At 41.1% G+C, this 20,371-nt stretch overlaps 1 protein-coding gene across 4 annotated transcripts in view; it reads right to left on the bottom strand.

The window, feature by feature from the left end:
* Positions 1–890: 890 nt before the first annotated feature.
* Positions 891–20,371, bottom strand: part of aff4 (AF4/FMR2 family, member 4) — a 66,414-nt gene continuing 46,933 nt past the window's right edge. For all 4 annotated transcript variants that reach the window (XM_078411319.1, XM_078411320.1, XM_078411321.1 and 1 more), the window contains 10 exons: positions 18,758–18,846; positions 16,077–16,335; positions 13,472–13,575; positions 9,990–10,053; positions 9,493–9,629; positions 9,308–9,379; positions 7,948–8,041; positions 7,818–7,861; positions 5,768–5,991; positions 891–5,194 (listed from right to left, as the gene is read on the bottom strand). In XM_078411319.1, coding sequence (XP_078267445.1) covers positions 5,067–5,194; positions 5,768–5,991; positions 7,818–7,861; positions 7,948–8,041; positions 9,308–9,379; positions 9,493–9,629; positions 9,990–10,053; positions 13,472–13,575; positions 16,077–16,335; positions 18,758–18,846 — 1,215 coding nt within the window. In that variant the 3' untranslated portion in view covers positions 891–5,066. The remainder of the gene's footprint in view (positions 5,195–5,767; positions 5,992–7,817; positions 7,862–7,947; positions 8,042–9,307; positions 9,380–9,492; positions 9,630–9,989; positions 10,054–13,471; positions 13,576–16,076; positions 16,336–18,757; positions 18,847–20,371) is intronic.

The raw sequence follows: 20,371 nt of genomic DNA, 5'->3' as shown, positions 1-20,371 counted from the left end.
ACAGAGAATTCCACAAATTCACAACTCTGTGGGAGATTTTTTTTCTCCTCATCTCAGTTCTAAATGGCCTGCCCCTTATTCTTAAACTGTGGGCTCATGTTCTGGACTCCCCCAACATCAGGAACATGTTTCCTGCATCTAGGTGTCCAATCCTTCAATAATTTTATATGTTTCCATATGATCCTCTCTCATCTTTCTAAATCCCAGTGAATACAAGCCCAGTTCTTTCGCCATATGACAGTCCCGCCATCCCGGGAATTATCCTTGTGAACCCACACTGCACTCCCTCAACGTACTTACAAAGGCAATATTTTAATAAAAGGTGACAGGTAACAAACATTCTGGAGTGCCAGAAGGTACAGTTTAAACCAAAACTATGGAATAACAAGATGTTTTAGTTTAGTTTAGAGATACAGCACAAAAACAGGCCACCCGGTCGACCAGCGATCCCCGCACATTAACACTATCCTACACACAGTAGGGACAATTATACATTTACACCATGTAAACTAACCTACAAACCTGTGCGTCTTTGGAGTGTGGGAGGAAGCCGAAGATCTCAGAAAACTCACGCAGGTCACAGGGAATAAGTACAAACTCCATAGAGACAAGCACCCCTAGTCAGGATCGAACCCGGGTCTCTAGCGCTCCAAGGCAGCAACTCTACCGCTGCGCCATCGTGCTGCCCTTAATTCTGAAACAATGGGATCTACATTCTGTAAACATGACCGTAGGAGGTTGGGCCGAAGCTCGACATCGTGATTAAACGGCAGAGTACAGCGATCCATTTAAACACCACTTCTGAGACTTCCCCTTAATTTACCAGAAACCCCATTTGACGGAACCATGCAAGTCCGGTGCCTCTGTTACAACAAACACACAAGCTGGTCAGCATTTGAAAAATTTATTAAAGAAAAATCTCACCGGAAATTCACTAAAGTTAACAATCTGCATTATACAAAGCAAATCTACTTTTCCTGACAGAATAATAAGAATCTGAGGTTTTCTTTATACACTGTAAATATGCGAATTCCATCTTACTTAAAAATATGCAACTTGTGACTAAAGTTGAAAAATACAGAGCTGTGCTGCAACAATCTAGATTTACTAAAAACCCTTTTCCATTATGATGGAAAATATATAATTTTTACAGAAGCCAAAAGTTCAGGTTATACAATGCATTTACTTGCCATAAACATTATCTTACAAATACTTCCCAAATGCCTCACCACGTTAGAGGCAATCTCTGCAGCACTTTCTAAAGGGACAAGGTACCGCATACTGCTAAAGATGGCACTATGTTAGAGAACATTGTCCGCAGCTACAAAAGAGCTTCCACTTACTGATTTAACTACCGTCTCCAACATTTTCAAGTGTTATAAATCATAAGTGAACACGGCAATTTGGAGCTTATTTAAAAAAGAACATTAGAATGAAAAATAGACCATTTCCCATTAATTCAAAGGCATGTTTTGCAAGTTTATATACCCTAAATTACACTACCTTTATTTCATAATACATTTATTTGATAGGATTAACACTCCATGATCGTGTATAATTCACATAAAGCAGGGCCTCAAAAACAATTCAATATGTTAGTAATCGTGTAACTACATTCCCCCCCCACGACTGACAAAAGCAACCTGTTCACGACAGACAAGTTCAATGAGGGTGGGGCTAACATGATGAGTGGAGGTAAGCTGGGGGCAGTGACTAACTACAAACATTAAAATAAAAAAAAAGATCAATTTAACTTAGTATGAAATGTTCACTTTCAGTGATCCTCCGAATTAAATGCAGAAAGCCCACAGGCAAATCGAGAACAATGATTTGGTGAGATTAAAAAACACTGATCAGGACTGATTTCAACAACGTTTTTACAGGAAGATACAAAAGCCAGGTGCATACTCGAATGGTCATAGTTATCATTTCCCTTTTTATTTACTGAAACTACTGCTTGCTATCACACTTTAAACCCAAATGCTCAACGTGTATTGTAACCATCAATTCATTTGTAGCTCAAGTCTGAAATTAAACCAAATCATGTAACGAATGAGCGATTGAAACTTGTTCATCCAAAAGAAAATCAGAACAAGTGACAGGGAAGCATTAAAATGGGAACGATGTGCTAAAAAGGTCGAGATAACCCGGATATCTACAGTAATAAATACTATAAAATATTATAAGGTCAGTTATTTCTATCAAATAAACATTTATAATTAGAAATACACATTACATTTAAAAACTTGATATTCCATGGCAGACATCATAACAGACACAAATCTATTACACACCTTCAGTATTTAACATCAAATACGCAGTTCGAGACAACGGTTAAAGGTCGAAACCATTTTGGAATTTGGCTGAGTGTGTGCATGATCTCTCCACATACTACTGTACAGGAAGACGCTGCTCGTCACCAGTTTAAAGGGTGTTTCGCACTGTGGGGCAATATATTAGCGTTTTCCACAGAACGCACAAAAGGAGAATACATTACAAAAAACAGATTCACTTTGCAAGTATTAGGCTATAACAAGTGGCACTCATTTTTTTTTGTTAAATACACAAAATATTATTTGTTTGACTTCTCCAATGTGAGCCATAAACACAAAGGCATTTCGGCAGTGACAGACGTGAGGAAAAGCAGATTGCTGAGCCTTTCCTTGTGGCTCCATTTTATTGGAACCTCTACGAATCTTAAAGTTGCCATTTCTTTGAAAAAATATACTTCTGACAAGCCCTATATGCAAGATTAACTCAATAGTGTTGCAAGAGATACTGTTAATCAGGCATGACTTCTCACAATCAAGCCCACCTTTCCACGGAGATGGAGGTATTACAGAAGAATTAAAATCTTCCTGGGAGAAGGAAAAAAACCTAAAGCCCTTGTTCATGCTGTCCCCCCCTCCCCCCACACTCTGTCACACCCATGCGCTCTCAATACTGATGCCACTTCTCACTTCAAGCACGCCATATGGATTTGCAGCAGGGAACCCATTACAGAACATTACAAAGCAGCAGACAGAACACACTTACAGAACGTGTCCTCAAAATAAAATAAATACATAAATAAAATGGCCCAATTTAGCAAAAAACAAATATCCCCAAAATAATCCCCATCCCAAATAAATTTATTTTTGCCTGTTAAAGTTACTTATACATTTACTGACTAATCTAGCCAACATGATGCTAGATTACGGCAAGGGTGAGATGTCGTCTTTTTAAAATTTGCAGGATAGGCGTAGTTTTTTGAAAAAAACTTGCAGGCCGACATTGGATTTTAAATAATTACATTAAAATAGATTCTCTATTTAGGACAAAGAAATATAGGACACTATATTTCCTTAGCTCACCGGGTAGTACCTTAAGTTTATTTTAAAATGCTTGCACCTGTTCCCAAATGTTTGTTTTTTTTGTTTACTCTCACAGAATGAGATCCCATCACTGGCTCACAAACTAGTGTAGTCATTTTGAAAGATCGAAGAGGCATGGATTCTGGGGCAGATGTGGTCACTAATTGTAGCAACATTGAACAACACAGCATGACCCAAGCTGGAAAACAACACAACTCACAGATTTCCTCAAATTACATCATTTACACGGATTTAGTGTTTGATGCAGCACCTTGTAAAATCTACTGAAAATGTACGATTAAAATAAGGAGGAAAATACAAGAAATGTATAAGGCACACTCAGTGTGTTTGAAGTGGCAGATTCAAAACCCCCCAAAAAAGATCAGGACAAAAACATACAGAAAATGGAAATTGCTATATAGTTTCAGTTTCAAAGAAATGCAATGTTAATCAATTTGATTTAAACAGAAATCGTGCAACTCTGAAAGATATTCGTTGTATTGGTAGCTCGCAGTTTCCATCTCTTAAACCTAATACATAGGAATTCAATCACATTTTTTAAAAGTAGTTTTCTATACCGTGGCACATCCAGAAACAAATCCAGTTAAATGCAAAGCAAATACAAATCTCTCTGTGAAAAGGTGTCAATTCATTTTTTTTGGGGACAACGCACATTTTTAGTGCACTCTTGTCTATGTACATAAGGTGGAATCAGATGCCTTCCCAGTGAGGGCGATGTGCAGAAGTTATGTTGGTGAGGCAAGGAGCTGCTATTCATTTGGCAGACTGGTTACTATAAACCTTGCGAACAAACGCTGTACAACCTCTGTACACGACTGCATGCCTTCTATACAAATGTTACACTAGATCATTTTGGACAATCCAGTCACCAACACTCAACATTCAAAAATGAATGCAGTAAAAAAAAAATTTTTTAAATCCCACCCAATATCTTATAATGTTCGTCTGACAAAAGATCCATTCATCATTACGCTATATTAACTGTGCTGGAAAATTGATGCTGTTCATAGAACTGTGTACCATCGATACAGCAGCATGATTCTCCTCTTCAATGAAAGTAGTACATTTCCCAATAAGGTCATACTATTTGATCCAGAAACAAGATCTGGCTTTAAACATGCAAACAGTCTCACAATTAATATTTCTTTAATATACCCTGTGATAATTCCTGATTCAGCCAAGGAACTGAACAGTTTTTTAAAAAGGTCGGTGAAACTCCTTAGAATAGCTATGAACTTATTTGGTAACATCAAACAGATATAAAATATAATGCACTCATTGTAGATTCCATGCAAGTTAACCCGGGTTTTTGTTTCAAAGCAGTGATTCCTTGATTAGTGTAATGTAAAAGAGACAAATCACGGTATGCATGATTACGAGACTGACGCTGACAAAAAATGAAATGATCCTGCATAATAGGAACAAAATTCCCAAAGTTCTAAGATATCTGTGAGGAAATGTAACAGAAATGTTAAAAATTGCTATTTGCTTTTTTTTTTAATCAGAAAGTTATGTTACTAGGTTCAAAAATAGTTTCATTGGTAATATATCATAATTTTTTTTTTTTGTTCTGTAAAAGGTCAGGAGCCTATTTACAATTAGAAAAAACGTGGAAAGGGTGACATGACGTAATTTGCGTGACAGTAAGAAAAAGGCAGATTTTCCAGGTGTCCTGTCCAACTTTTCCCGAGCTCACGGTAACAGATTAGCATCCAAGCGGAGCCAGTGTAGTCCCTGGCGGCTGTAACGTACGAGGTCAGTCATACTGCTGCTGTTGAACACCAGGGGGTGCATTGCCTTGTCCAGCTCCACAAAAAAGTCTGGGGATAAAACAAAAAACCTTTTCACTGACTTCATTAAACAAATTTGTATTTAGTATATTCACAGCGTAAGTACAGACGGAGCGTAGAACAGAACAGTGCAGCACAGTAACAAGCCCTTTGGCCCAAACGTCTGTGCCGAACGTGACAAGTTTTAAGATACAGGAACAGAATTAGGCCACTCGGCCCGTTGAATTATAACAAAGTAGGTTTAATTCAGAACTAAAGAATCAAACCTTTTCAGTCTGCATAAATTTGACCTGAAAACAACAGGATAATATTTCATTGGTTCTAGGACCAGAATTAGGCCATTCGGCCCATCAGGTCTACTCTACAATTCAATCAAGGCTGACCACCCTCTGACAAAAGAAATTCCTTCTCATCTCCTTTCTAAAAGTACGTCCTTTTATTCTGAGGCTATGGCCTTTGGTCCTAGACTCTCCCACTGGTGGAAACATCGTCTCCACAACCACTCCATCCAGGTCTATTTCAGGATAGTTCATGGAGAACGCAAGGGTAACAGTGATCGAACGCAATGTAAACGTGCTAGAAACGCACGGTCTTTGACCCTACCTTTGTTCTCTTTACCCAGCTGGTCAGCTTGATCCCACACTTCGGTGGCAAAGAGGAAATTGGACGTGACTTGAACGTAACTGGCTGCCATCTGGTGGATTCTCTGCGGAATTGTGACTGAGGCAGAGGAGCTGCTGGAAGAAGTGCTACTTCCGGAGGAATAGGTCCCAGTATTCCCCGGAGAAAGCTTGGGAGACACTGGGGATGGAGTGCCAGCAGCTTTGCTACGGAATGACCATGAGAGAAAAAGTAATAATTAAAAAGGAGTCATATACCACCATCAAATACAACATACTTTCATGTTCACATGCTTTAAGACTTTTTTTTAAAATACACTAGTTTTGTTTTCCTCTACTTCATTTCACTTTCCTGATCCTGTTGACTACGCAGGTTTTATTTTGAATTTAATGTTAAAAATACTAATTGCTCTCATTTGTGGCCATGAAGGATAGAAATTATCAGCAGCTCACGACAAGGCAACAACTTCTCAGCAACTCACAAAAGGACGCGTAGTGCTGGAGTAACTCAGCGGGTCAGGCAGCATCTCTGGAGGACATGGATAGATGACGTTGGATAGGTGACATTTCGTGTGAACTCTTCTTCAAGATGGAGTCAGTCAGAACCCTGGAAGTTCTGTGTTTTTTTTTTAAAACCTACTCTCCGACTCCCTAAATTCCCTTTGTGGGACCTCAACACCCTACCACTGTCATTGGTACCAATATGGACTACGATTCATGGCTGCTCACCCTCCCCCTTTCAGAATGTCCTGTATCAGTTTAGAGACAGCCTTGACACTAGCTCCATTCTCGTCTCGCTTATTGCTACAGAAACGTTGAAGGTAGACACAAAATGCTGGAGTAACTCAGAGGGTCAGGCAGCATCTCAGGAGAGAAGGAATGGGTGACGTTTCGGGTCGAGACCCATCAGCAGACTGATGTCAGGGGAGGGGGCAGTACAAAGATAGGAAGTAGTAGGAGACAGGAAGACAGTGGGAGAACTGGGAAGGGGGAGGGGGAAGAGGGGGACAGAGGAACTATCTGAAGTTGGAGGTCAATGTTCATACCGCTGGGGTTTAAACTGCCCAAGCAAAATATGAGATGCTGTTCCTCCAATTTTCGCTGAGCCTCACTATGACAATGGAGGCCCATGGCAGAAAGGTCAGACTGGGAGTGAGAGGGGTTTTGCTACAGAAACATTTCTCTGTACCCCTGACTATCGAGTCCCCTCTCACTATTGCTGGTATGGACATAGCCCCATCCTGCTGTTCAACAGAGCCGGACAAAGTCCCATAGCCTTTCCCCCGTAACCCTTGCGACTTTAGGGATACAGCGCAGAAAAAGGCCCTTGGGCCTACCAGCGATAACTCCATGCACTAGCACTATCCTCCACACTGGGGACAATTTAAAATGTCACCAAAGCCAATTAACCTACAAGCTTGTATGTCTTTGGAATGTGGGAAAGAAACACAGATAGTGGGGAAATCCCACACGGTCACAGGGAGAACGTACAAACTCCGTACAGACATCACTTGTAGTCAAGATTGAACCCGGATCTCTGGCGATGCAAGGCAGCAACTCTACCGTTGCGCCACTGTTCTGCACTTTATTACTCTTACATGTAATTAATCAAACTGGCTGTAGACTGGCTTCTGCGATGGCAGGGACCTCGAGAGGAAGCCAAGGTGGATGATCCACTGGCAGGTGGGTGAACATGGTTTCCAATGCTTGAGCCTTGCCTTTGGCATTTGTATGCCGAGTCCTGTTGTTGAGGATGTGCATGTTTGTTGAGCTTTCCTCTCAGTAAAGCCAAGTTTTAATATAGATCAACTCGGGAACTCTGAGAAGTGTTGTTGAAATAGAAGCTTTCCGTTTGGAGAATATGTTTAAAATGCATTACATTTTCATCACAACAGCCAATATCTTTTTGCATCACCGTTGTCTTTGGAAAACTATCATTGAAATATTTTAAATGACCCCAAGACAGAGTATGAAGTGAACTCCAGGTTAAACAGCAAAACACATTGACAATCGAAAGGCAAGTAGTAAATTACCTCCCAACACCAGGTGATTGAGCTTGAGCGCTGTTGTACGAATTCTGGAAAATAAAATAATTTATCACATGGAAATGTCGAAAATAAAAATAATTTAAATTTTTTTAAAAAAGGCAGCATTGCGACTTACCTTAAGGTGTTCAGTCAAAGTTTTGGAATATTTTAGTGCACTGTCTTTCTTTAATTTGAACAACCTCATGCACAAAAGCGACTGGCATCTGAGACTGGAAAACAACGATATTGATTTTAATTTCATTAATAGGAGAATATACTTTTGTAAACAATGGTTACAGTTTGATCAGTCAAAACTGGAGTGAATGTTCTAGGATTGCATCAATCATCTAAAATTTTCTTTTATAAAGTATTCTTTAATAAATAAGTATTCTCATCTCTTCAAATGTATCCATGTTATTCACTTCAACTTGTGCATGACAGTGTGTTCCACCTTCTATCTGCTTCTTGGGTACACACATTTTCCTATTAGATTAATTGATGATAATCATATTGTGGCCTCCAACTTAGGCTTATCAGGTCATCGCCTCTCTCCTCCCTCACATAGTTTGGCCTTTCCGAATAAGTGTATGATCTCAGTATAGATATTATCCTTGTGGTTTTTTTTCAATCAAAAATAGCTTCTCCCCTCTGTTGTCAGATTTCTGAACAGTCATTCCATGAGTTAGGGTGCAGCCCTGATATTCCAACCGAACTCATTCTGGACTTTAGATCTTTTCTCTAAAACTGTTACTCAGCAATCCTGGAAAACTACATGAAGGAATGGGTGACATTTCAGGTCGAGACCCTTCTTCAAAGGAAGAAGGGACTCGACCCGAAACGTCACCCATTCCTTCTCTCCAGACATGCTGCCCGTCCTGAAGGTTACTCCAGCCTATCTTCGATTTAAACCAGCATCTGCAGTTCTTTCCGACACTGAAAAACTATATTTTGCACTCTGGTACTTCTCTCATTTCTCTGCCTGGTGTTGCTGGGAGTGGCTTGATTGTATTAATGCATATTATTATCGGACTTGACTGGGTAGCACAAACATTTTTCACTGCATCTCGGTACATGTGACAATAATAGTCTAATATCAATTGTAAATATGAACACCGTTTCCTATTCTGCAATTTATGTACGCTGGGTACCAGCACAATCTCCTGGCTTGTGACCAGAATGCGTTGGCATTATCTTATTTCTGCATGTGGAGGAGATAGCATTAAATGGAGAATTTCCATTTAATTTCGTAAAGTGGAAATTTTAGTGTAAATTTCCCCAGTGTGGGACGAATAAAGGAATATATTATTAAAGACCAAATTAGTCAAGGCATTAATTTTGCATGGGAAAGTTACCAAAGATGAAATTGGCGAGGTAGAGGTTTTAGAAATAAGCTTAGTTATTTCAAACTGCATCTTTTTTTGTGGCCGATTGCTGATTGTGACAGGACAAAAAAATGCCTGACAGCAATAATGATGATTCTGCGAGATTACACCTACCACAAAACAGCTAGCTTCTTGTCTGCTGCTGTTGCATCAGGTGCTATATGGTTCTTCAACTTCATAGTGTATCTGAAAGATTAAAAAAACGTGGTGAAATAATACATTTCATTGAAGGCGCCCTCAAGATGTTACTTGGTTTTGCACCGCCGTGCGTGTCACTCTGTTGTTGAGGATTTACTCACTTGATAAGTTCTACAGTCTCAGCATACATTGGGAAAGGAGATTTGGCTTTCTGAGAATTGCGCTCCAAAGCATTGCCACACTCAATGAAAGATACAACTGCATCAAGATAATACACTGCTTTTTCAAACCTGTCAGACTGCAAAACAGAGAGGAGTCAATAAACAGATCAAAGAAATAAACCATTAAAAAAAAGTCATGATGCGGGGAGGTGTAAATGTTTATTTCGTACTACACTAAAACAGAGAATGCAACACCTACATAAAAAGTGCACCTCACTTTATGAAGGAAAGCAGTCACGAAAAAGAACGAACACTAAGCTACATTATGGATTGAGGGCGTAATTGAAAATACAAGGCATATGGACAGAAACGGGTTAGCTGGCTGTCAGCCAAATTCAGAGTTTTGTTAAAACTGGTGGGCAGGGAGGGCAAGGCAATAAATAGAACAAATATATTTTAGATGAAGTTTTATTTAAAACTCATTGTGCAGTACTCACCAGTGCATCTGCATTGTGCTTAAGTTTCTTTGCTTCCTGAAGGTAATGATCTGCTGAATGTAACCTAAAAACATTGAAGACAAGTAATTTTTTTGATATTCAGTTATTTGTACAAGATGGCACCACTTTGGAGCTTGATGAACAAGATTCACAAAAAAATAGGTGCAGGAGGAGGCCATTCGGCCCAGCACCGCCATTCAATGTGATCATGGCTGATCATCCACAATCAGTACCCCGTTCCTGCTTTCTCCCCATATCCCTTGATTCCCTTAGCCCCAAGAGCTATATCCAATTCTCTCTTGAAAACATCCAGTGAATTGGCCTCCACTACCTTCTGTGGCAGAGAATCCCACAGATTCACAACTCTCTGGATGATTTTTTTTTTCTCATCTCGGTCCTAAATGACCTACCCCTTATTCTTAAAGTAATCCCTGGTTCTGGACTCCCCCAACATGGGGAACATTTTTCCTGCATTTTGCCTGCCCAATGCCATAATAATTTTATATGTTTCTATAAGATCCCCTCTCATTCTTCTGAATTCCAGTGAATACAAGATCAGTCGATCCATTCTTTCATCAAATGTCAGTCCCGCCATCCCAGGAATTAACCTGGTGAACCTACGTTCCACTCCCTCAATGGCAAGAATGTCCTTCCTGAAACTAGGAGACTAAATCTGCACACAATACTCCAGGTGTGGTCTCACCAGGATCGTGCACAACTGCAGTAGGACCACCTTGCTCCTACACTCAAATCCTTTTGCTATGGACATGGCTGATCATCTAGAATCATTCAAATCTTACAAATTTCATTGAACATATTTATTGTTGTTGGTTAAAGCGAACAGTAAAAGCTGATTTAGAAATGATACATTTACAGTCACCATAACAAACCATGAATAGCATGGTTACCAACTCGATATATTTAGTGAATAAAATAAAATTGAATAAAGTAATTGTAGTTTTGAATGATATATGTAAAAACAAATACAATTAAGCAAGCTATTTTTGAAGGAGTACATATCCTATCCATTATCTTTCCAGGACTTCACTATTCATGGGTGGAACTGCAAGTTAGAGTTCTGTTCTACATTAAGATGGTTACCAGACAGCTGCCTGAGAGCATTTCACCATTAACACTTTTTACAGCCCGACACTATTGTTAATCATTCAACAAAAACACTCATCTTGCTGCTCTTATTGCCAATCTAAAAAGGAAAAAAAAAGTGCAGATCAGGCCAAATGCTTAAGTTTTTCCCCCCATCCAAGCAATAGTAATTCCCATGATGCCACCCATGGCCGGGGAAGGCGAGAGCAGAGCTGCAGCAAGTAGATTAGATGCGGCCAAAAGATCTGACCACTATAGACAAGGGAAGCCATGGTTCAGGAAAGGCGACATTTCAAGAGGTACAAGTGTGGAAAGTCTCATTGTAGGAGCCATTTTGCATTTATGAGTTATTTTTACTTATTATTATTATTACCTTGTATCCTGCTGTAGTTTGGACACTATAGAGTTAATGCAATGCTTACGTAGGGGCCGGGCGGAGCTAGAGTACAGGCAGTTGGGTATGTGCTGGCAGAGAGTGGGTGTGAGCCAAGGAGGTGCTGACAGAGGGTCAGCCAGAGGCTCCGCCAAAAGATTTATTAGCCAAGATTAATACAAACCACAAAGTTATATCTGGCAATTCGTATCGATCGCATAGACTGTGGTAAGATGTGGAATTTTACCTAGCAAATTAATAACCAGTCGATGACATGAGATATGCCAATATGTTAATTGCACCTTCAAATAAAGACTAACTATCAAATGTCGAGGAGGATCTCTTATTATTTGTTCGAGTCATTACGCTTATCGCTCACCCGGTCTATGCAAGTGGTAGCTTGGGAGCTAATTGATAGACGACAAGCTGGCCGCTACACTCATCATTGGAGCAATTATGTCGGAGATGGATGACTTGGGAGAATGGAATGAAGTCCTTGTGGGAGGCAGGGTAGGAAGTATAGCCAAGATAACGGTGGTAATCTTGGGCTGGTAATGTAGGTTTATGGCTAGCCTATCGCGAGATAGCAATGGAGAAATCCCAAGAAAGGGAAGAATCAGAAGAAGGTTCCCGACCCGAAATGTCACCCATTCTTTTTCTCCAGAGATGCTGCTAGACCCACTGAATTACTCCAGCACTTTGTGTCTACCTTCAGAGAAGAGTCAGAGATGGATCACGTGATGGCGAGAGCAGGGTGAACATTGGTAGAAGTAGTAAAGACCATGGGGTTTTTGTCTGTTCCAGAGGAAAAGTCATAGTTGAGGTCTGAGCAGGAAATGAACGATGAAAGGGCCCAAGTTGGCGATGTTGCAGACCTGGTTTAAAGCTCACCACTATTTTGTGTTGACATGCAAACCCAAAAACAAATCTGACTCAGGCAGGGTCAGATAGATGAGAGGAAGAGGCACCAAACAGCTGGCCAAAAAAGCATTTTTTGACAAGACAATATTGTAATTTTACCATCATTCAGAAGCATAACATTTCTGACTGTCTGGTACTGAATGTCAGACAAATAGTTTAAACAACTGACAGACGGTGGACAGTAGAAGAGTCAATGGTAATATTGAAGAGGTAGTGCTTTGGAATTGGCAGGGAATATGGAGAAACTAAAACAGTTTACAAATGCCGTTTTACGCAGAGAGTTGTGAATCATCCAGAGAGTTGTGAATCTGTTAGAATTCTCTGCCACAGAAGGTAGTGGAGGCCAATTCATTGGATGTTTTCAAGAGAGTTAGATTTAGCTCTTAGGGCTAACGGAATCAAGGGATATGGGGAGAAAGCAGGAACGGGGTACTGATTTTGGATGATCAGCCATGATCATATTGAATGGCGGTGCTGGCCTGAAGGGCTGAATCCTGCACCTATTTTCTATGTCTAATGGAGCAACTTGTGAGTGAGGAATAGAGCACCAAGGCTTGATGGACTGGGGAAAGTGGAGGCAACTGGTACAGGAGAGGGGGCAACTGCTGCTGGGCCATTCTATCATTATGACTGGATAGATACGTGCAATCAAGCTCCGCGGAGCCGGAAGAGACTATGGTGTGGTCAGCAAAATTGGGGTTACAGGTAAACCCACAAGGGTTTTGCCATAAATCAGAAAGGACCTTGTGGGCCACTACATATATTTCAATACTCTGGGAAAGCCAGGATTCTGATCAGAGGGATGCAAACAAGGAAGAGCAGAACAAATTTGAAATTTGCTTAATATTTGCTCACAAGCAACCGTGAAAAAAGTAACCGCGGATGGAAACAGAGTGGTTATTAGCGGTGCGGTGCTTCGAACACAGTTACTGTACCAAACATAAACTGAATGGATTAAGTTTGTACTTTCATCTTAAGTATAGCCAATCTGTTTTCATTTTTATGGAACTGCCCTTTTGCAAGTGTTTTACAATATTTCAATTTAAATCTGTAGATTATCAGGGGAGGTGACCAGTGTACTTACCGATCATCAAAGCTGAGCTTGGGCCGCCTTGACTTTAAACCATCTCCTGATGGTGCAGATGACTGCAAAGCACTCGAGGAGCTCACTTGAATTTTTTCCTGTGACTGGATAAAAGACGACCAATTAATCTATGAATCTCAATAATACCACTACTACTACGAGATGTTTGGAAATCTGTTTAAAAGATGAAGTTCTATTCAAGAACAGGTTTGTTGAACAGGTGGACCTCAAGAATTTTAGCATCAATTAATCTTTTCACAACATATGCATGGGACTAGCTGCCGGAGGAGGTCGTTGAGGCAGGTACTATCACAACTTTTAAGAACCATTTAGACAGGTACATGGACAGGAAAGGTTTAGAGGGATATGGGCCAAATGCAGGCAGGTGGGACTGGTGTAGATGGGGCATGTTGGTTGGCATGGGCAAGTTGGGCCGAAGGGCCCGTTTCCATGTTGTATGACCCAATGACTCTAACATTAGCAGGTTAGGCAGAAAACTATATTTCTACACCTGTTAATGTGTCCAAGTTTAATTTATTATCACTCCTGATGGTGATTTCACACAAGTTATTTGGCAGCCATTCATTACCAGTATCAAGATAATCTAGATTTTGCATTTACCAAATCTCTCTCTCAAAGGATTTACATGAACGTTTCCCATGAAAATAACTACCCCGATAGCTGTTGAGTGGCAGAACAGGACCTCAGCCTTGTTCCCTTCATTAGAAATCTAAATAAAAGGATGCAAAATACCCAGTAACACTTGCTCTTTCAGTTCACATCATTCCCATGCCAGAGGTAACCAAAATTCCCAGAACAGCTACAAAATTTGGTCTGATATATTCTTCGATATTTCCAAAGTAAGATGCTCCGATGCTTTAAGAGAAACATTTGGCTTATTGCCACGGACATTGAGAAACGTACGGATTGAGTTCCTGTAACGCAAATGCTCTTGCAGTTATTTGTTGGAGAGAACTGTTGAAATAATTTTTATCTGTTGCAGTGCACTCTGCAGCTATATTTTACCAATGGAATTCAACAAAGAACAATGGCAGGGACAAGTTTTGCAATAAGACGTAGGAGCAGAATTAGGCCGTTTGGTGCATCGAGTCCACTCTGCCATTCGATCATGGCTGATCTATTTTACCCTCTCAACCCCATTCTCCTGCCATCTCCCCAGAACCTTTGATGTCGTTACCAGTCTGGAACCCATCATTCTCCACTTTAAAAATTTGGCTTCCACAGCCGTCTGTGGCAATGAATTCCACACATTCACCACCCTATTGACCAAGGAAACCCTTCCGCATCTATTTTCTAAGATTAAAGATCCAAGTTTTGCTTTCCTATACTCGAGTACGCAATCTCATTAGTTGTAAGGAAATGAGGGTTAATATAAGATAAAGACAATTATTTCCATCACTCGGGTTGAATGGTGGCATGGAGTTATTGTGAATGCAGAACACTGGATAGGCTGAAAACACCTCAATCACTGAGTGAAAAGGAGCTCCAGAGCACCGATGAAACATAGATGAAACACAGCATCTTCCCCACCACCGATGTCAGGCTAACTGATCTATAATCACCCGTTTTCTCTCTCGCTCCTTTCTTGAAAAGTGGGATATTAGCTACCCTCCAATCCACAAGAACTGATCCTGAATCTATTGAATATTGGAAAATGATCACCAATGCGTCCACGATTTCTTGAGCCACCTCCTTGAGTACCCTGGGATGCAGACCATCTGGCCCTGGGGATTTATCATCCTTCAGTCCCATCAGTCTACCCAATACTATTTCTCGCCTAATGCAAATTTCTTTCAGTTCCTCCATCTCCCTTGATCCTCTGTCCACTAGCACATCTGGGAGATTGTTTGTGTCTTCCTTAGTGAAGACAGATCCGAAGTAGCTGTTCAACTCTTCTGCCATTTCCTTGTTACCCATAAAAATTTCACCCGTTTCTGCCTTCAAGGGACCCATATTTGTCTTTACTAATCTTTTTCTCTTAACTTACTTAAAGGATTTTACTGTCCTTCTTTATATTCTTGGCCAGCTTTGCTTCATACCTCATCTTTTCAGCCCGAATTGCCCTTTTTGCTATCTCTGCCCACCTGCCTGTCCTTTCTATAAAACGTATAACCCTGAATATTCAGTTCCCAGTCCTGATCCTTCTGCAGCCACGTCTCTGTAATCCCCACAATGTCATACCTACCAATCTCTAACTGAGCCTCAAGCTCATCCACTTTACTTATACTTTGCGCATTCATATATAGTACTTTTAATCCTTTGCTCATCTCAGCTTCCACATCTATTCCTATTACACTTGGCCATTTCTCTCCTATTGCTTCATGAGCTTTGTCCCGTTAATTCTGGGGTGTTTCTCAATTATTCCTATACTCTCTTTCCCTTTAATTCCATCCTTGTCTATCCCATTGAAACACCCCCCCCCCCCCCCACTATTTAGTTTAAAACCACCGGTGTAGCAGTGGCAAAACATGGAAAATGGAGTGGAAAATGAAGAGACTTTTGGGAATAGCACCATCATCATAATGTATAACCTTGGGGCAGTGACACGTACATAAATTCTGAAGCTCAAAATACAATGACTCACTCGGTTTTCCTTTGGATGCGAGAATGTTTTGTCATCTGTTTTTTTATGCTTGGAAGATGAAGAGTTACTTTTGCTGCTGTTACTGCTGCTACTAGTCTGCTTTGGGTTACCATTCTTGCTCTTTGAGGTGGAGGTTGGATTGGCAGTTCTTCGGCGACTTGGGTGTTTATGCTCGGTTTTGGGTGTTTTTTGTCCAACGCTTGCAGATGGAGATGACGGAGGCAGCTTTTCTCTTTCGCCAACTGGTTTTGAAGAACCCCTTTAAAACAAAGTGTTAAGATGTTAAATTCCAGGGTACCATTTTACCTGTGGGTAATAAAACTTCTGAAATGAAATCACCAATAGTCAAATCTAAGCCTGTACATTAGTGTTCCAAGAGCTTTCCTGAGTAATTTCATAGAAACGTAGAAAATAGGCGCAGGAGTGGGCCATTCGGCCCTTACCGCCATTCAAAATGATCATGGCTGATCATCCAGAATCAGTACCCCGTTCCTGCTTTCTCCCCATATCCCTTGATTCCGTAAGCCCCAAGTTAAATCTAACTCTCTCTTGAAAACACCCAGTGAATTGGCCTCCACTGCCAATCTTATATTTTTCTTTATTCAGCAGTGCTGGGATTGATTTCCTCAGATCAAATAACTAAAAGATTTGATAGAAATTGACAGATTGTTAATGGGTATGATGGGGCAAATGGAGAGGAAAAAAATCCCACTGACATGTGGCTCAATAATCATGATGGTTGGAGACCCAAGACAAAATGCTAGGGGCTGCCAGTAGTGGTGGTGGAGTTTGAGCCTTAGAGATAGCCACAAGGGTATGCAAGAGAGGGATTCGGTTCACAGGCAGAAAGAGATTAGTTTAACTTGGCATTATGTTCAGCATGGTCAATGTGGGCTGAATGGCTTGTCCCTGTGCTGTACTGTTCAGTGTTCTCCATCATTTTCTGTCGTGTAGTCATGGAGTAAAAAGCATGTTCTATTCTGTCAATCTGCTTGAAAACATTCAGGAAACAGATTCAATTTTACAGTAAACACTATTGTGATTTAGTTTTTTTAGTTTTAGAGATACAGCGTGGAAACAGGCTCTTCGGTCCACGCCGACCCATGCTATCCAACACACACTAGAGACAATTTAGCATTTTTACCAAAGCCAATTAACCTATAAACCTGGACGTCGTTGGAGCGTGGGAGGAAACCGGAGCACCCGGAGAAAACGTGCGCGGTTACGGGGAGAATGTACTCCGTACAGGCAGCACCCGTAGTCAGGATTGAACCCGGGTGTCTGGCGCTGCAAGGAGGCAACTCTACCGCTGCACCACCTCATTAGTTCCAACCTACACATTAGGGACAATTTGCAGAAGCTAAATAACCCAGAAACCTGCAAGTTTTTACCTTGCGATTGTTGGGAAGGGTGAGAGCAGAACCAAATCTGGTGCTAAACATGGCGCCAAGATAAACGAATGACCTCTGCCTGCACTTGCCCATATCCCTCCGTTCCCTGCATATACCTTAATATCGCTGATTACCTCATACAAAGGACCCGTCTACAACATTGCAGAATCCCAACAGGAGCCTGATGTACCATGAATCTGGGAAAAACCTAGGATCGGTGTGCGTCATATACATTAATGGCGGATGAAGGGATTAAAAGCACCATTAGCAAATTTGCAGATGATACAAAGCTAGATGGTAGTGTGAACTGTGAGGAAGATGCTATGAGGTTGCAGGGTGACTTGGACAGGTTGTGTGAGTGGGCGGATGCTTGACAGATGCAGTTTAATGTGGATAGACAGCACCTGGAGTACTGTGTGCAGTTTTGATCTCCAAATTTCAGGAAGGATATTCTTGCTATTGAGGGCGTGTAGCGTAAGTTTACTAGGTTAATTCCCGGAATGGCGGGACTGTCATATGTTGAAAGACTGGAGCGACTAGGCTTGAATACACTGGAATTTAGAAGCATGAGAGGGAATCTTATCGAAACATAAGATTATTAAGGGGTTGGACACGTTAGAGGCAGGAAACATGTTCCCAATGTTGGGGGAGTCCAGAACCAGGGTCCACAGTTTAAGAATAAGGGGTCGGCCATTTAGAACGGAGATGAGGAAAAACGTTTTCAGTCAGAGTTGTAAATCTGTGGAATTCTCTGCCTCAGAAGGCAGTGGAGGCCAATTCTCTGAATGCATTCCAGAGAGCTAGATAGAGCTCTTAAGGATAGCGGAGTCAGGGGGTATGGGGAGAAGGCAGGAATGGGGTACTGATTGAGAATGATCAGCCATGATCACATTGAATGGTGGTGCTGGCTCGAAGGGCCGAATGGCCTCCTCCTGCACCTAGTGTCTATTGTCAGCACAGAAGATGGGAGAAAAAGACAACCATCCACCAGGTGGAGTGGGAGAAGGTTAACAATCTTGTGTAGTGGTGAAGCACAAAGCGTGGACTCTCAAGCAGAGTTGGAAGGGACATCAGAGGAGTAATACTACCTGCAGGATGGTGCCACATCATTGCATGCTGTGCTCAGATGAGGACAAATGCAAATTAAATTTAAAAAAAGTGTTTTATAAAACACCCGAAAAGATGAATTAAAAAAATGTAAATTCAACACAAAATTCATCTGCATACGCAGATGATTTAAATGTCACCTGTTAAATCATTTTGATTGCTTCATGGCAGAAATATACTCACTCTTTGCTAATGGATGGTTTGTGGTTAGAATTCGTCCTTTCTTCCATCTTAGACTTCTTGCTATCACTGTTCTCATTTTCCGCATCGTTCTGAACAAAGATTCAAAACTGTTGTCAAAATCTCAACCTTTCACAAATGGCATATTTTCACGGATTACATTTAAATTCCAATAATAATATCATTCCAAATTTGGAGATCATTTGGTGCATTTCACTTCTATTTCAGTAACACGATCAGGTCTGTGAAATACGTAAAATAAGTCAAGGCAGTGGTTGTAACTTTATACATTCTGAAATTCAAAATATCACCATTTCAAAACAAACTATGTATCTGGTAATTTAGTTTTAGTTTAGAAATGCAGCATGGAAACGGGCCCTTCGGCCCATCGAGTCTACAACGACTATCGACCACCCATTCATACTAGTTCCATGTTATCCCACTTTGTCATGCACTCCTCTCGGGGCAATTATAGAGGCCAAATAACCTACAAAATTTGTTATGGCAAGTTGCCATACCCATTCAAAGGTGCCAATGAAACTGCGGAAATAGCACTGGACTGCAACTCTGACTTCAAGCTAGAGAAATGGCTGAGAGAAAGTTATGCAAGACAATGCATATTGGGGCAGCACGATAGAGTTGCAGCCTTACAGTGCCAGAGACCCGGGTTTGATCCTGACCACAGGTGTTTGTCGGTACGTAGTTTGCACATTCTCCCCGTGACCGTGTGGGTTTTCTCCCGTTTCCTTTCACACTCCAAAGATGTGCAGGTTTGTAGGTTTAATTGGCTTTGGTATAGATTGTAAATGATCCCTGGTGTGAAGGACAGTGCTAGTGTACGGGAATGTGTCTCTAAGCTGATCACAAATTCCACTGTTCAGTCAAATCGCTTCATGTTTAAAAGCCATTTCAAAAGAATTGGTGATTCCAATTTCAACACATTTCCAGTGGAAGAATGGGTTTAACGTAATAATAAATCAGAGAAACATGCAGCTTATAAGGGCAGTAATGAAGCCGTAACATTCACGCTGGCTAATGAGGTTTGAAAGCAGCCTCACTTTCCAGCTCAAAATCTTTAGTCACCAGGTTAAGACACATCCATTGTTCATTTAGGTACCATGTGAACATAATTAGTTCACCCCTGAGGGCACAAGCAATCCCATCTGAGGCAGGGTCACTGATCTGTGGTGTATGGTACACCTCAGCTGCCACCAGGATGTGTACATAGCCTATGACGTGTCCAAGAATAATGATGCCACGGGGGAATGAAAGCACCCAGCCGGTAAGATTTCCGAGCAACTTCAGGGCAACCCACATGGGAAAACCACTATAGTTGCTTTACTGGCATTATAATGGCTGCCATTTGTAGCAATGTTATGGGGTAGGTCAATGGGTGAACAGCGTCCTAAAATAAAATGGATTTTGAGGGAAGGAAAAGAAATGAGCACAAAAGAAAATGGAAAGACTAGAACGGAAAACACCAAGGCCCCAAATCAGTAGACTTCAGGCAACTATGGGTTGTCAACACAGAGCCTCCAAATGGTCCAGGTCCACCACCAATTATCCAGTACCCTTGGATCCAGAGCCTTTCTGGATTATCCATTTTGCCAGACCAAT

The sequence above is a fragment of the Rhinoraja longicauda genome, chromosome 14 (assembly GCF_053455715.1).
Source record: "Rhinoraja longicauda isolate Sanriku21f chromosome 14, sRhiLon1.1, whole genome shotgun sequence".
NCBI classification, from domain to species: domain Eukaryota; kingdom Metazoa; phylum Chordata; class Chondrichthyes; order Rajiformes; family Arhynchobatidae; genus Rhinoraja; species Rhinoraja longicauda.
The sequence above is the reverse complement of the archived record's forward strand: the minus strand, read 5'-3'. Positions and strand labels throughout refer to the sequence as shown.